This window comes from Mobula birostris, chromosome 9 (genome assembly GCF_030028105.1).
Source record: "Mobula birostris isolate sMobBir1 chromosome 9, sMobBir1.hap1, whole genome shotgun sequence".
Taxonomy (NCBI): domain Eukaryota; kingdom Metazoa; phylum Chordata; class Chondrichthyes; order Myliobatiformes; family Myliobatidae; genus Mobula; species Mobula birostris.
This window is the reverse complement of record NC_092378.1, coordinates 151543877-151560750: the sequence shown is the minus strand read 5'-3', so window position 1 is coordinate 151560750 and position 16874 is coordinate 151543877. Positions and strand designations below refer to the sequence as shown.

At 41.9% G+C, this 16874-nt stretch overlaps 1 protein-coding gene across 6 annotated transcripts in view; it reads left to right on the top strand.

The window, feature by feature from the left end:
- Window positions 1–16874, top strand: part of rsph10b (radial spoke head 10 homolog B) — a 77333-nt gene that overhangs the window by 31773 nt on the left and 28686 nt on the right. For 5 of the 6 annotated variants that reach the window (XM_072269138.1, XM_072269136.1, XM_072269140.1 and 2 more), the window contains exons 9-13: window positions 1143–1267; window positions 4384–4573; window positions 10270–10381; window positions 11264–11343; window positions 15787–15935. In XM_072269138.1, coding sequence (XP_072125239.1) covers window positions 1143–1267; window positions 4384–4573; window positions 10270–10381; window positions 11264–11343; window positions 15787–15935 — 656 coding nt within the window. The remainder of the gene's footprint in view (window positions 1–1142; window positions 1268–4383; window positions 4574–10269; window positions 10382–11263; window positions 11344–15786; window positions 15936–16874) is intronic. The other variant, XM_072269141.1, reaches the window with a different exon arrangement.

The following is a 16874-nucleotide window of genomic DNA, read 5'->3' as shown; positions in this document are numbered from 1 at the left end:
GTGCTCTCTCCAGTGCATTACATCCTTCCTATAGTGTTGTGACCAGAATTGCACACAGCACTCTAGCTGTGCCATTGTACCTTAACCTTATTTTATGCTCTGGCTGATTAAAAAGAACTTTCCAGGCTTATCCTGATTGCATGTGAGTTTTACATGCAGTTGAAAGTTCCTCAGTAAGGACTGGTGTGTGTTTCTCCTGGCCCCCTCTTTCTGAAGTCTACAATCAAATCCTTGGTTTTGCTGATTTTGAATGTGAGATTGTTGTTGTGAAATCACTTACCAGCTGATCTATGCTCAGTGGCCACTTTACGTACCCTCTATACCTAATAAAATGGCCACTGAATATATGCTTGTGGTTTTCTGCTGCTGTAACCCATCCACTGCAAGGTTTGATAAGAGATGCCCTTCTGCATGCCACCATTGCATTGCATGATTATTTGAGTTACTGACACCTTCCTGTCAGGTTGAACCAGTCTGGACACTCTCCTCTGTCCTCTCTCATTAACAAGGCATTTTTCACCCACAGAGCTGCCGCTTGCTGAATGTTTTTGTTTCTTGCACCATTATCTGTAAACGTTAGAGACTGTTGTACATGAAAATCCCAGGAGACCGGCAGCTTCTGAGATACTCAAACCACCCTGTCTGACACCAACAAACTTTCCATGGTCAAAGTCACTTAGATCACATTTCTTTCCCCTTTCTGATTTTTGGTCCAAACAACAACTGACCTTCTTTACTATGGCTGGATGCTTCTATGCATTGAGTTGCTGGCATAGGATTCACTCATTAGATATTTGCATTAATAAGCAGATGGACAGGTGTACCTAACAAAATGGCCACTGAGTGTATTTCACTCCTGTCCAAAACTCTCATGAATAGTTTGAGCCAATTTTTTATTCCAATGCCATTTACTATTTACCCTAAATAGATTGTGTGCTATAGTTGTTTAGTGCCGCATAAGTTCAGGAAGGCTAAAGTGCCTTACAGTTTAAATTAACATCATAGGCATGACACACGGTATATGTATATTTCACAATGTGAAGACAGTATGTCCCTGTTGTAAATAAAACTATAATTTATATTAATAAATGTTAATCAAAACAAACAGAAGAAATAACAGATTTTATTTCTTTTGTTAAAAGGAAATGTGAAAAAAAGTGGATCAAAAGGTGTCATTCAGTCAGTTCTGCAACATAATGTAGAGCTTAATATTGAATCACTTTTGGAAAAGATCCCAGTTGAAGACCGAGAATACGAGACTTTGCAGGTAAGACCATGTGACATAGCAGAACTAGGCAATTCAGCCAATCAAGTCTGCTCCACCCTTTCATCATGGCTGACTTCTTTTGCCTCTCAGACCTATTCTCTTGCTTCTTCCTTTGATGTAACCTTTGATGCCCTTACTAATCAAGAACCCATCAACCTCTACTTTAAATATGCCCAATGACTTCACCTTTACTACCATCTGTGGCAATGAATTTCACAGATTCACCACTTTCTGGCTAAAGACATTGCTCCTCATCTCTGTTGTAAAAGGATGTCCTCTTATTCTAAGAATGTGCCCTCTGCCTAGACTCTCCCACTATAGGAAACATCCTCTCCACATCCACTCCTTCTAGGCCTTTCAATATTCGATAGGTTTCAATGAAATTCCCTCCTCATTCTTCTAAACTCCAGTGAGAACAAGCCCAGGGACATCAAATACTCCTCATACTTAACCTTTGCATTCCTGGAATCGTTCTCGTGAACCTCCTCTGGACCCTAAACAGAACTCCATCAGGTTATAGAACTACAGATGCTGGAAATCTGAAATAAAAATTGAAAATCTGAACCAGAACTAGATTTATTATCATCAACTTATATGATGTGATCTCTGCTGTTTTATGTCAGTGCTACAGTGCAACAACATAAAATGACTATAAATTACAACAATGAAGAAATAGTGCAAATAAAAAGGCATAACAAGGTGGTGTACATGAATTCGTACACTGTTCAGAAATATTATGGCAGAGAGGAAGAAGCTATTCTAAGACATTGATTGTGTGTTTTCATGCACCTGCACCTCCTCTCTGATGGTAGTAATGAGAAGAGGGCATGTCCCAATGGTGAGTGTCCTTAGTGATGGTGCAGTTTTTACACAGAGTGCGGTTAGTTAATGGAACGTGCTAACAGGCCAGGTGGCTGCAGAAGATATAATATGAACATTTAAGGTAGGGCACTGAAAGCCTGTGCCAACCAGCTGGTGGGAATGTTCAAAGACATCTTCAATCTCACTGCTGCAGTTGGAAGTTCCTACCAGTTTCAAAAGGGCAACATTCATATCAGAGCCCAAGAAGAGCAGAGTGAGCTGCCTCAATGACTATCGCCCAGTTGCACTCACATCTACTGTGATGAAGTTCTTTGAGAGGTGGTCATGGCCAGAATCAAATCCTACTTAAGCAAGGGCCTGGACCCACTGCAATTTGCGTAATAGATGCAGTCTCATTTAGCCCGAGACCACCTATGTCTGACCGCTGTTTATTGATTACAGTTCAGTGTTCAACACCATCATACTCTCAGTACTAATCAACAAACTTCAAAACCTGAGCCTCTGTACCTCCCTCTGCAACTGGATCCTTGACTGCCTCAGCAGGAGGCCACAGTCAGTGCGGATCAGTCACAATCAACAGCAGTGCAACTCCAGGATGCATGCTCAGCCCATTGCTCTACTTTCTAGACTAGACACAGCTCAAACTGACAAGATGTGTGGATATGGCCCCGGTGCGGAGAGAGAGAGAGACACTGAAGTGGATCAGCAGTTCATTGACTTTAACGAGAACTGCAGAATTAAAGGGAAAACAGTAAATGCTAGGTAAACAGACTGCTGTGGAGGCCAAGTTGATAGTTTCCTGATCAGTCAGGGCATCAAAGGATATGGTGAGAAGGCAGGTATATGGGGTTGAGTGAGATCTGGGATCAGCCATGATGGAATGGCGGAGGAGACACGATAGGCTGATAAGACATATGCTCATATGTCTTATGGTCTTATTAACTAAAACTCTCAAACCTAAACACTGTGGCTGGATGCAGTAACTAAATACTAAATGAATACCGTGCCTTATAACATCAATCCAAACGTTAGTCTCCTCTCCCAGACAAGGACAGTAACAGGAAACAGTAGATGTTGTTAAGCTTTTGGTCAAGTTTCAACAACACTGGAATGATAGGAAGGGAGTTAAATACCACCACAATGCAACACTAATTAGCTGGAATGTACTCACTATTGTGATTGCTGAATGTGTTTTGCAGCCCGCCTGTGCAGGCATACAAACCCCACAGCAGAGTCCGTGGTTGTGACACAAACACCATCTATAAATTTTCCAATAGCACAAATTGTTGTAGGAAGAATCTCAGATGGTGATGAGGAGGCAGACAGGAGTGAGACAGATTGGCTGGTTGAGTTGTTTCAAAACAACAACATTGCTGTTAATAAGACCAATCAGTACGGATCAGGAAGGGGAAGTCAGGGGAACACACGCCAATCCTCTCTGAGGGATCAGCAGTGGAAAGTGTGCTTAGGATTGGAAAAAGCTGCAGAAGGTTGCAATCTCAGCCAACCCCATCGTGGACACTAGCCCCCACCCCCCACCCCCACCCCACCCAGCATCGAGAACATCTTCAAAGGGCAATGGCTCAGAAAGGTGGCGTCCATCATTAAGGACCCTCATCAACAAGGCCTTACCCTCTTCTCATTGCCATCATCAGGAAGGAGATACAGGAGCCTGAAGACACACTCAATATTTCAGGAACAGCTTCTTCCCTCCCGCATTCAGGCTTCTGAATGGACGATGAATCAACCCACGAACATATCCTCACGATTTTTTGCTCTCTTTCTACCCTACTTATTTAAATATCTGGAAAAATATATAGTCCTTAATTTATACTTTTTATGTATTACACTGTACTGCTGCTCAAAAGATCAAGTTTTACGACGTGTGCCAGTGATATTAATTCTGATTCTGATTTTGACAGACTTGTGAACAGGTAGAGAACAGAGGGAAATGGACCATGTTTAGGCTGATGGGATTAGTTTAACTTTTCAAAGGTTATGGGGATAAGGTAGGAACTGGATACTGATTGTGGATGATCAGCCATGATCACAGTGAATGGCCGTGCTGACTCGAAGGGCCAAATGGCCTACTCCTGCACCTATTGTCTATTGTCTGTTGGCATGGTCTGCACAGATATGGTGGGTTGAAGGGCCTGTTCCCATCCCGTACTGATCTATGTTTTCCCTCCTTCACCAAGTGCCCTTCTCAGCGTATGATGACCTCTGCTAAAATTTTATAAAGAGTTGTTAATTGGAGTTCCAATGTTACGTGACCTTAATTTTGTTTTGTACAGTTAAAGTGTGCTGTTCTTCGACATTTCACACAACTAAAAAGGGTATACAGGTTCTACAGTAGTCTGGGTCACCGGGAACCCCTGGATAATACCTTCTTATTGAACCAGCTTCAGTTCTGGCGGTTTCTCAAAGACTGCAGATTTCACCATTATGGCTTGAGCCTGGCTAACATGGACAGAATTCTTCATGGTAAATAAATTTTCTCCAGTTTTGTTCTGTTTGATAATGCTGAAATATTGTAGTCAATAACAGATAAAGGAGGTAATGGTGCCTTAAGAGAGTGTATATCTCTTGATTTTTTTTAGTGTTCAAGATTCAAGATTGTTTAATGTCATTGGTACACAAGTGTAAACGAGAACAAACCTCAGCGGATTCCAGTTAATTGGACCATTGGTTAATCGAGGCAGCTGCTTATTTGGGACAACTCTTAAAGAACAAAAACTAATCGAGAAAATAGCCGGGATTCCCCTTATTTATTTGTGCCACTTAATTGGGGCAGGTGGCTGTTGTTGAACAGTTTCTATCTAGCGTCAGAATCTTGTACTTGTGTGGCCACTAGACACTACATCAGGCTTGGAGCAAACAGTTTTTAGATATTGTCAGTTGTGTGTGTGTGTTCTAAAAGCAGTGATTTTGTCACAGATAGTTGGTGAGGAGTAAGCAGTAAGGCAACTCCTAACTGTGATGCTCACTGTGATTTCAAGTATTCAGGTATGGAAATGCCAGAAAAGGCCAGGAGTAAAAATGAAATGATTTCACTACTTCAGTAAGTTCGGAACTGAAAAGGATTTGAAGGTATCGACAGTCATCTTGAATGTTACAATAAAAATGAAGTTTTGGAGGATGCAATCATCAATAACATTGTTTGAAGACCATCCATAATCGACACTAGGTGGCTGTGCTGATTCTGTACATTTACAGTCAATCAAAAGAACACATACACTGGATGAATTCCTCTGTCGATCACTATAAAGAAATAATACAGTTTTATAGTACTGTAGTAAATTGTTCTGTATTTAATTTTAGCACATAATTTGTTACTCAGATAAATGATAGTTTGTCTTTTTAAAAGTTTTTAAACTATTTCTATGAAACTTTGGCTAATTGGGGCAGTCGTTTAATAGGGCCAAAATGTACTGGTCCTGATATGTCCCAATTTAGAATTCACTATAATTCTTACTCCAAACCTGTTGCAGCACAAAAAAGCGGTAAGATAAAGAACACAATAGAAAAGTACAATAAATATAAATGCATAATATAGTTTATTATGCATTGATTGATTGTATGTCCATAAAGTGACGCTAGGCACAGGAATGTCTGTACATAAGATGACTAACAAGAAATGATAAAGTAGTGGCAGCTAGGGGTGTGAGGGGTGGAGGTGTTGATCAGCCTTACTGTTTGGAGAAAGTAACTGTTTTTGAGTCTGGTGGTTCTGGTGTGGATGCTACGTAGCCTCCTTCCTGATGGGAGTGGGACAAACAGTGCTCGATCAGGGTGAGTGGGATCCCTCATAATATTGCTGGCCTTTTTCCAGCACCTTTCAGTATGTGTGTCCTTGATGGTGAGAAGGCTGGTGCTGTAATGGTATTGGATTTGCTGACTGCGAAGATTCAAACTCAAATAAAATCTTTAAGTCCTATCTGATATAAATACCCACAGGTACCCTCACTAAAGGGAAATAATACTGTAACTATTCAATCGTCATCACTAGTTTTCTCTATGTTTATTCTCCATGGGTATAGACATGGGTCTTAACTGTCAATACCCACTGTTCAAGTGGTGGGTCCCCTGTTCCTACCAAGGAGAAGATACTTGCAGCTAACAAAGTAGTTTAAAATATAGTTCATATATTTACAGTGATACATATTTACATCCAAACAACATTCTTAAAATACATTTAAAACTCACAGAGGATTTCTATCTCAAACATTTCCAAATTGCAAACTATTTCTATAACACAAAGCACAAAGCATTCCTCCAGTACAAGTACTTCTAAGATAGAATGGACAAAGGATTTCCAAAGCGCTAGTACAATTCCTATAAACAGACACAAAATGCTGGAGGAACTCAGCAGTGTAGGCAGCATCTATGGAAAAGAGTAAAGAGTTGAGGTTTCGGGCCAAGACCCTTCAACAGAACTGGAGAGAAAAGATGAGAAGACAGAGTAAGAAGGTGGGGATAGTATCACTGGTATCAGTTCCCAGCCTTTCCTATGCTACATCGACAACTGCATTGGTGCTGCTTCTTGTACCTACGCAGAGCTCGTCGACTGCATCAACTTTGCTTCCAACTTCCACCCAGCCCTCAAATTTACCCTGTCCATTTCCGACACCTCACTCCCCTTTCTCGATCTCTCTGTCTCTATCTCTGGAGACTGCTTATCTACTGATGTCCATTATAAACCCACTGGCTCTCACAGCTACCTGGACTATAGCTCTACCCACACAGTTACTTGTAAAAGTGCCATCCCCTTCTCTCAATTCCTCCACCTCCACCGCATTTTCGGATGAGGCTTTTCATTCCAGAACTAAGGAAATGTCCTTCTTTAAAGAAAGAAGCTTTCCTTCCTCCGCCATCAATGCTGCACTTAATGGCATCTCTTCCATTTTGCGCACGTCTGCCCTCACTCCATCCTCCCACCACCCCACCACCCCACCAAGGATAGGGCTCCTCTTGTTCTCACCTGCCACCCAGCAGCCTCTGTGTCCAGCACATGATTCTCCATAACTTCTGCCATCTGTAATGGGGTCCCACAACCAAGCAAATCTTCTCCCCCCCCACCCCACTTTCCGATTTCTGCAGGGATCGCTCCCTACGCGACTCCCTTCTCCATTCATCCCTCCCCACTGATCTCCCTGCTGGCACTTATCCTGGCAAATTGAACAAGTGCTACACCTGCCTCAACACCTCCTCCCTCACTACCATTCAGGGTCCCAAACAGTCCTTCCAGGTGAGGTGGCACTTCACCTGTGAGTCTTTTGGGGTCATCTACTGTATCCAGTGCTCTCAGTGTGGCCTCCTGTATATCAGTGAGAGCTGAGGTAGATTTGGAGACTGCTTCACTGAGCACCTATGCTCCGTCCACCAGAAAATGTGGTCTCCCAGCGGTCACCCGTGTTAATACTACTTCCCATTCCCATTCCGATATGTCAGTCCATGGCCTCCTCTAGTGCTGCCATGAGGCCACACTCCGTTTGGAGGAGCAACACCTTATAATCTGTCTGGGTAGCCTCAAACCTGATGGCATGAACATTGATTTCTTGAACATCTGATAATGCCCCTTCCCTCCTCCTCTCCCTCACCATTCCTTACCTGCCCATCACCTCCCTCTGATGCTCCTCCCCCTTCCCTTTCTTCCTTGGCCTTTTTTCCTTTTCTATCAGATTCCCCCTTTTCTGGCCCTTTATTTCTTTGACCAGCCGACTTCCCAGCTCTTCACTTCACCACTCACCCCCTCCCGGTTTCACCTATCACCTACTACCTTGTATTTCTTCCTCCCCTCCCCCCATCTTCTTACTCTGATTTCTCATCTTTTTTCTCTAGTTCTGATGAAGGGTCTCAACCCAAAATGTCGACTGTTTACCCTTGTCCATAGATGCTGCCTGGCCTACTGCACTCCTCCAGCATTTTGTGTGTGTGACATGGATTTCCAGTGCCTGCAGATTCTACGTGTGTGACGTGGATTTCCAGTGCCTGCAGATTCTATGTGTGTGACGTGGATTTCCAGTGCCTGCAGATTCTGTGTGTGTGACATGGATTTCCAGTGCCTGCAGATTCTGTGTGTGTGTGTGACGTGGATTTCCAGTGCCTGCAGATTTTGTGTGTGTGTGACGTGGATTTCCAGTGCCTGCAGATTTTGTGTGTGTGACGTGGATTTCCAGTGCCTGCAGATTCTGTGTGTGTGTGTGACGTGGATTTCCAGTGCCTGCAGATTTTGTGTGTGTGTGACGTGGATTTCCAGTGCCTGCAGATTTTGTGTGTGTGTGACGTGGATTTCCAGTGCCTGCAGATTGTGTGTGTGTGACGTGGATTTCCAGTGCCTGCAGATTCTGTGTGTGTGTCACATGGATTTCCAGTGCCTGCAGATTTTGTGTGTGTGTGACGTGGATTTCCAGTGCCTGCAGATTCTGTGTGTGTGTGACGTGGATTTCCAGTGCCTGCAGATTGTGTGTGTGTGACGTGGATTTCCAGTGCCTGCAGATTCTGTGTGTGTGACGTGGATTTCCAGTGCCTGCAGATTCTGTGTGTGTGACGTGGATTTCCAGTGCCTGCAGATTCTGTGTGTGTGACGTGGATTTCCAGTGCCTGCAGATTCTGTGTGTGTGACGTGGATTTCCAGTGCCTGCAGATTCTGTGTGTGTGACGTGGATTTCCAGTGCCTGCAGATTCTGTGTGTGTGTGACGTGGATTTCCAGTGCCTGCAGATTTTGTGTGTGTGACGTGGATTTCCAGTGCCTGCAGATTCTGTGTGTGTGACATGGATTTCCAGTGCCTGCAGATTTTGTGTGTGTGACGTGGATTTCCAGTGCCTGCAGATTTTGTGTGTGTGACGTGGATTTCCAATGCCTGCAGATTTTTTCTTATTTACTATTCCTATTACGAAGACATACCACTAAGTTACAGACAAACAATTCATGTGTCACAGTAACCGAAGCTGGAGGAATAGATTCTACTTCACTCCAGGTTTCTTCTTGATGTTCCTTACCCCATTCCTAATAAGTCTGAACTGCTCACTACATTCATACCTTTCTTTCCCCTTGGGTGACTTCACATACATATGATATTTCCTCAGATATCCTTTTAGCACAGATGGACTAAAACAGTTTTAAGGTGCTTGGAAGTAGGTACAGAGGTGATATCAGGGGTACGTTTTTTAGGAAAGGTGGTGAGTGCGTGGAATGGGCTGCTGGCGACGCTGGTGAAGGCAGATAAAATAGAGTCTTTTAAGAGACTCTTTGGTAGGTACGTGGAGCTTAGAAAAATAGAGGGTTATGGATAACCTTAGGTAATTTCTGAAGTAACTACATGTTCAGTACAGCATTGTGGCCTGAAGGGCCTATATTATGCTGTAGATTTTCTATGTTTCTATGTCATATGAAGAGTGTCTGATAGCTCTGGGCTTGTATTCACTGGAACTCAGAAGAATGAGGGGTGACCTCATTGAAACCTATCAAATGCTGAAAGGCCCAGACAGTGTTGATGTGGAAGGGATGTTTCCTATGGTGGTGGGAGTGTCTAAGAGTAGAGGACACAGCTTCAGAATGGAGGGGTGTCCTTTTAGAACGGAGGTAAAGAGGAATTTCTTTTGCCAAAGTGGTGAATCTGTGGAATTCGTTGCCACAGGCAGCTGTGGAGGCCAAGTATTTATGTACACTTAAGGCAGAGGTTGATAGATTCTTGAGTGATCATGACATGAAGGGATACGCGTGGGTGGGGGGGCGGGGAGGCAGGAGATTGGAGCTGAGAGGAAAAGTGGATTAGCCATGATGACTTGATGGGCCAAATAGCCTAATTCTGCTCCTATATCTTATGGTCTTATATGTGCCTAAGACTTTTGCACAGTACTGTAGATGTGCTCAATAGTGGTGAGGCTTTATCCATGGTGAACTGTGATGTGGACTGTCCTGGTTATAACAAAATCAATCATAAGTGGCATGCCTGTTTAAATATGTGTTGTGAAGACAACTACAACTGGTTCTGCTATAATAGGACTTTCTAGGTTTCTTAAGAGCGTAACTATCATGTGTTAGCAGAACTACTTGTATAAATAAGGACTGATTTCATTACCTCTGCAGTGTAATAAAATCAGAGTACTTTGTAAATATTTAATACTTATCCGCCAGGCATGGCAAATGTAAAGCCACTAATTTTGTGTCTTGCAGAACAATTTACTATAGTGCAGGATACTCACTCTCCATTTGATACATTACTGCTGGGGAAATTTCTGAGCTATATTGTTATCCTGGCATACCACATTTACCATAAGGAACATGAGTAAGTGACTAATATTTAGTCCCTGAAAGTTACTTACCCTTTCTATTTCTGTCTATTTAAATATTGCCTATAATTGTAGTGTTTATGTTTTGCCTGATGAACTAATTCAATGTAACTACTCACCCATTTCCAACTAAACTTTAATTAGAGGTGTATACAATCATGAGGGGCATCAATATGGTGAATGGACTGTCTTTTTCTCAGGGTTGAGGAACCAAGAACTAGAGGACATAGGTTTAAGGTGAGAAGAGGAAAAAAATTAATAGGAACTTGAGAGGTAACCTTTTATACAAAGGGTGGTATCTGTGGAATACAAGTTTTGTGGGGTCTACTGGAAGAAGTAATCACTATTGAACCTGTTAATGCTGAATATCACTCATTGATCTTTGTAATGTTTAAATAGTTTATTTGGTTACCTAAATCTCATAGCCTTGTCTGTTAAATCTATATTCCCATACATTGCACACTGCAGTGACAAAGGTTCTTCCATATGACATAGGAGCAGAATTAGGCCATTTGGCCCATCGAGTCTGCTCCTCCATTCCATCATGGTTTATTTATCATCCCTCTCAACCCCATTCTCCCGACTTCTCCCTCTAACCTTTGACACCCTTAGTAATCAAGAACCTATCAGCTTTCACTTTAAATACATCCAATGACTTGGCCACCAAGGCTATCTGTAGCAATGAGTTCCACAGATTTACCACCAACCCTGTTTTACATGCTAGATATTGGAATGGGATGCGTAGTTCTGCTTCTTAAGGAATAGTGACCACATGAAAGTTTTAAAAAATGATAAGCATAGTATTATACCTCATCTAAAGTAGCATTCTCAAATTGAACAAGTGCCTTTTGCCATAGTCATCCATATTCTTATTTCAGAGGCCGGCATCCAATTCTTGAAGCTTGTTTTTCCAAACTAATGACTGACAATCTTATTCCTTATGCCTGCACTGTTAATGGTAGGTACAATCTGAATATACCTCTGATGGGATAAAATGGCTAACTATACTATACTTAATCCAAAAGTCATGTACTGTGGGATTATTAGTAGTGTGAAAGCATTGTGAAGATTTTTAATGCTGATTTGCAACCTATGATTGCGGCGGTTTAAGTTATGAACTGTGTCAAGTGACTCCTCTTTGTGCATTGGTTTGTCAGTTATTTTTCCTCTTAGTGTGAATACTAAACTAAATGAGAGGGAATATCAGTGATTCCTTCTGAATATTGAAGGACGTAGATAGAGTGGATGTGGAGAGAGTCTAGGAGCAGGGGGCACAGCCTCAGAAAAGAATTTGAATTTCATTAGCCCAGGGGGGTGAATCTGTGGAATTCATTGCCACAGACAGCCGTGGGGGTTAAGTCATTGTGTACATTTCAAGTGGAGGTTGATAAAGTTTTGATGAGTAAGGAGAGGTCAAAGGTTATGGGGAGAAGCAGGAATATGCAGTTGAGAGGGAATATAAATCAGCCATAATTGAATGGTGGAGTAGACTCGATGATAAGTGGCCAAATTCTGCTCCTATGTCTTATGGCCAAATAACACCTAAATCATGCCATTCATTCATATAATTGGTAATGTTCTGTTGCTTTCAATGTGCATGTCATAAGTGGCTTGGACACAGAAGGACAGGCTTTATAGTTTCTATATGTATAGCTCATAATAGCAGCACTCTTGCCACAGCCCAGACAGCCTTCACCACCCTCGCCTGTGGAAAGGTGAGTTTGCTGAAAGGGAACTGTCTGGAAGGAAATATTTTTGACTTTCCTGGTTAAGGAGATAGTCACATGGAGAGAAGTTGTGAGATGAAGGTGAAAGTTGCATGCACAGTTGGTTTGGGATGCAGAGAAATATAGGGAAGAGGGGTACAGGTATTAGGTAGTTGATGGTGGGATATGGACAGACATATGCAGGAATTGGGCCAGTAAGAGAGTTGGGCAATAATGTGGGGATCAGCTGGGTAAGTGAGGTGAGAGTCAGATTGGGCAGATGATGTGATTGGAGTGTGACATTAGCCGGGATGTGGATTACAAATTACTGCAGGAGATAGAAAAGGCATGTCAGAAGGGCAATGTCATGATAATCGTTGGGGATTTTAACATGAAAGTGGATTGGGAAAACCAGGTCAGTACTGGACCTCAAGAGAGAGAATTTGTAGAATGTCTAAGGGATGGCTTTTTAGAACAGCTTGTGTGCCCACTAGGGGATTCACTGTGCTGGATTGGGTGTTGTGCAATGATCCAGAAGTGATAAGAGAACTTAAGGTTAAGGAACCCTTAGGGAACAGTGATCACAATATGATCAAGTTCATTTTGAAATTTGAGAAGGAGAAACTAAATTCCATTGTGTCGGTATTTCAGTGGAATAAAGGAAATTACAATGGTATGAGAGGGGAAATGGCCATGGTTGACTGGAAAGAGACACTAGCAGGAAGGACAGCAGAGCTGGAATTCCTGCAAAAAATGAGGGAAGTGCAAGACAGAAATGCTCCTTCCAAATAAGAAGAAATTTTCAAATGGAAGAAGGACACTACCGTGGCTGACAAGTGAAGTCAGAGCCAAAGTAAAAGCAAAAGAGAAGGCATACAAGGAAGCCAAAGCTAGCGGGAAGATAGAGGATTGGGAAGCTTTTTAAAACTTGCAGAAGGAAACTAAGAAGGTCATTAAGAAGGAAAAGATGAATTATGAAAGGAAGCTAGTGACTAATATCAAAGAAGATACTAAAAGTTTTTTAAAGTATATAAAGGGTAAAAGAGAGTTGAGGGTAGATATAGGACCAATATAAAATGATGCTGGAGATATAGTAATGAGAGATGCAGAGATGGCAGAGGAACTGAATGCATATTTTGCATCAATCTTCACAATGGAAGACACCTGCAGTATACCAGACATTCAAGAGTGTCAGGGAAGTGAAATACGTTCAGTGAAAATTACAACTGGGAAGGTGCTCAGGAAGCTTAGTGGTCTGAGGGTGGATAAATCTCCTGGACCTGATGGAATGCAGCCTCGGGTTCTGAAGGAAGTAGCTAGAGAGATTGTGGAGGCATTACAATGATCTTTCAAGAATCGTTAGACTCTGGCATTGTACTGGATGACTGGAAAATTGCAAATGTTACTCCGCTATTTAAGAAGGGTGGGAGGCAGTAGAAAGGAAACTATAGACCTGTTAGCCTGACATCATTGGTTGGGAAGTTGTTGGAATCAATTGTTAGGGATGAGATTATGGAGTACCTGGAGGTACATGACAAGATAGGCCAAAGCCAGCATGGTTTCCTGAAAGGAAAATCCTGCCTGATTAACCTACTTTGAGGAAATTACAAGCAGGGTAGACAAAGGAGATGCAGTAGACATGGTGTACTTGGATTTTCAGAAGGTCTTTGGCAAGGTGCCGCACATGAGGCTGCTTAGCAAGATAAGAGCCCATGCAATTACAGGGGAGTTACTAGCATGGGTGGAGCATTGGCTAATCAGCAGAAAACAGGGAGTGGGAATAAAGGGATCCTATTCTGGCTGGCTGCCGGTTACCAGTGGAGTTCCACAGGGGTCAGTGTTGGGACTGCTGCTTTTTTACGATGTATGTCAATGACTTGGACTATGGGATTAATGGATTTGTGGCTAAATTTGCCGATGATACAAAGATAGGTCCAGGAGCGGGTAGTGTTGAGGAAATAGAGAGCCTGCAGAGAGAGTTAGAGAGTTTAGGGGAATGGGCAAGGAAGTGGCAAATGAAATACAATGTTGGAAACTGTATGGTCATGCACTTTGGTGGAAGAAATAAACGGGCAGACTATTATTTAGATGGGGAGAGAATTCAAAATGCAGAGATGCAAAGGGACTTGGGAGTCCTTGTGCAGGATACCCTAAAGGTTAACCTTCATGTTGAGTCAGTGGTGAAGAAGGCAAATGCAATATTGGCATTCATTTCTAGAGGTATAGGATATAAGAGCAGGGATGTGATGTTGAGGCTCTATAAGGCACTCGTGAGACCACACTTGGAGTATTGTGTGCAGTTTTGGGCTCCTTATTTTAGAAAAGCTCTACTGACGTTGGGAAGGGTTCAGAAAAGATTCACGGGAATGATTCCAGGAATGAAGGGTTACTGTATGAGGAATTTCTGGCAGCTCTTGGGCTATATTCCCTGGAGTTCAGGAGAATGGGGGGGATCTCATAGAAACATTCCGAATGTTAAAAGGTTTGAACAGGTTAGATATGGCAAAGTTATTTCACATGGTAGGGGAGTCCAGGACAAGAGAATTGAAGGACATCCATTTAGAACAGAGATGCAGAGAAATTACTCTGGTCAGAGGGTAGTAAATCTGTGGAATTTGTTGCCATGAGCGGCTGTGGAGGCCAAGTCATTGGGTGCATTTAAGGCAGAGATAGATAGGTTGTTGATTAGCCAGGGCATCAAAGGATATGGGGAGAAGGCAGGGGAGTGGGGATGACTGGAAGTGGGGATCAGCCCATGATTGAATGACGGAACAGACTTGATGGGCCGAATGGCCTACTTCTGCTCCTATATCTTATGGTCTTATTGGAGCAGGGAGAATTAGGGTAATTAACAGCAGGGTTATGGACAGTTTGGGAGTGACGGTATCGATGGAATATTTTTTAAAAAGCACTTAACTGGGGGATATAAATGGAGTTTGTAGAAGCTACTCACGTTGGACTGGGCACTTCACTAATGACAAAACAAGAGTTGATTCTTCATTTAAAATTAACTTTTGTGTTTATGCACATAGAGTTTTACACAAACAGTCACATTGGAATATTGTATGTGATTTGGCCATTTCCGTGGTACCCAGCTACTCCTTACATTGGTACATCATATATAGGGATGTACCAGTGACAATTTCTGTTGCAACTAGATAAAGCCAATTCAAACCCAAATCTTTGACCACCCTGCTCCTAACATGCCCATTATACTCAGGTTGTGCCAAATGGACTTCTTATGGCATTGGTCCAGTGAAAATACAAGTTTGAATTTTGTTAAGTTTCACTTGATGCATTTACTTTTTAAAATTCTGGTTATAAACTCCAACTTCTTCTCAAGGGGAATTGGGATAGTCAGTGACTGTTGACCTTGGGGTAAAATGATGACTAAACAATTAATTTACAAATGAGTAGGTAGTGAAATGTCCCAACAGTAGAGAATAATGTACAGAGTGCTTACATTGTTTCATGTATTTTTTCCATTTTTTTATAATGTATGACTTTATTGGCTTATTGCTAACTTGATTACATTTCTATTGTTTTGGAATCCCAATGAAACACCAGATGAGAAAAGCAGGTTGCTGTCTGGCAGGGGATATTTCGAAAAGATTGAGAGATAACACAATAGCTATAATCAACCTTGCTGTTTTCTCTTTGGTCTCTGATTCCTTATGGATTCCTGTTTGATTTAGGGAGTTTATTTCAACAACAAGAAAGTACTACAATCGCGCTTGGCTACATAAATAAATGCTGGGAGGTGTACAGAACCTACTGTGAACAAAACCATAAGCCACCCAACACCAGTATCATGACAATGAGGCACTTCCTGTGGATGATCAAGGTACATGATTGACCTGATCTGTACAGCAAATATATATATAATGGTAGAATATAATATAAGACCATCAGACATAGAAGCAGAATTAGGTCATTTGGCCCATCAAGTCCATGCTGCCATTGAATCATTGCTGATCCTTTCCCCCCCACCCCCAACCCCACCTCCCGGCCTTCTCCCCATAACCTTTGATGCCGTGGCCAATCAAGAACCTATCAAACTCCTCAAATATACCCAACAACCTGGCATCCACAGCTGCCTGTGGTAACAACTTCCACAAATTCGCCACCCTCTGGCTAAATAAATCTCTGTTTTGAATGGACATCCTCTATCCTGAGGCTTTTCCCTCTTGTCCTAGACCCTCCTGCCATGGGAAACATGTCTTTCAACATTCGAAAGAAGTAAAATTATAGAACAATAGTCACAATCAGTACAACTTGTCTTTTTGTAATATAAAAAATAAATGCACATTATTTTCCACCGGAAATCCTAAGAAAAATAATTCCTAAGGCTGTCCAACTTAGCCAATATTTTTATCTTTTGTATAATTTGGCAAAAGATAACTCTTTCAATTTATCTTTCTTTATTCTCAGTTAAAAATGATTTCTGGTGTAAAATGTTTTGCAAATATTATTTTATTATATTGATTATATTATGGCCTCTACAAATATGACATGATTTGCCGATTATTTCCAGTAATTCCAAAATTTATAACTGTTTGTGTATAGGCTATGGGAAAATACCATCTAATCCTAGCACTTCAGTACTTTATCCACAAAACGCATTTGTAAATTCACGTGAATATCGTGTCCTAAAAATGCAATATTTAAAAATTTAATTTTTCTGCAAAGGGGTGATAGAAAGCACTCCATTTACAGATTTTTTGACAAAAGTGCAGTGATACAGTTTTTAAGAACATTAATTGCAGTTCGGAATCCTCCAGAA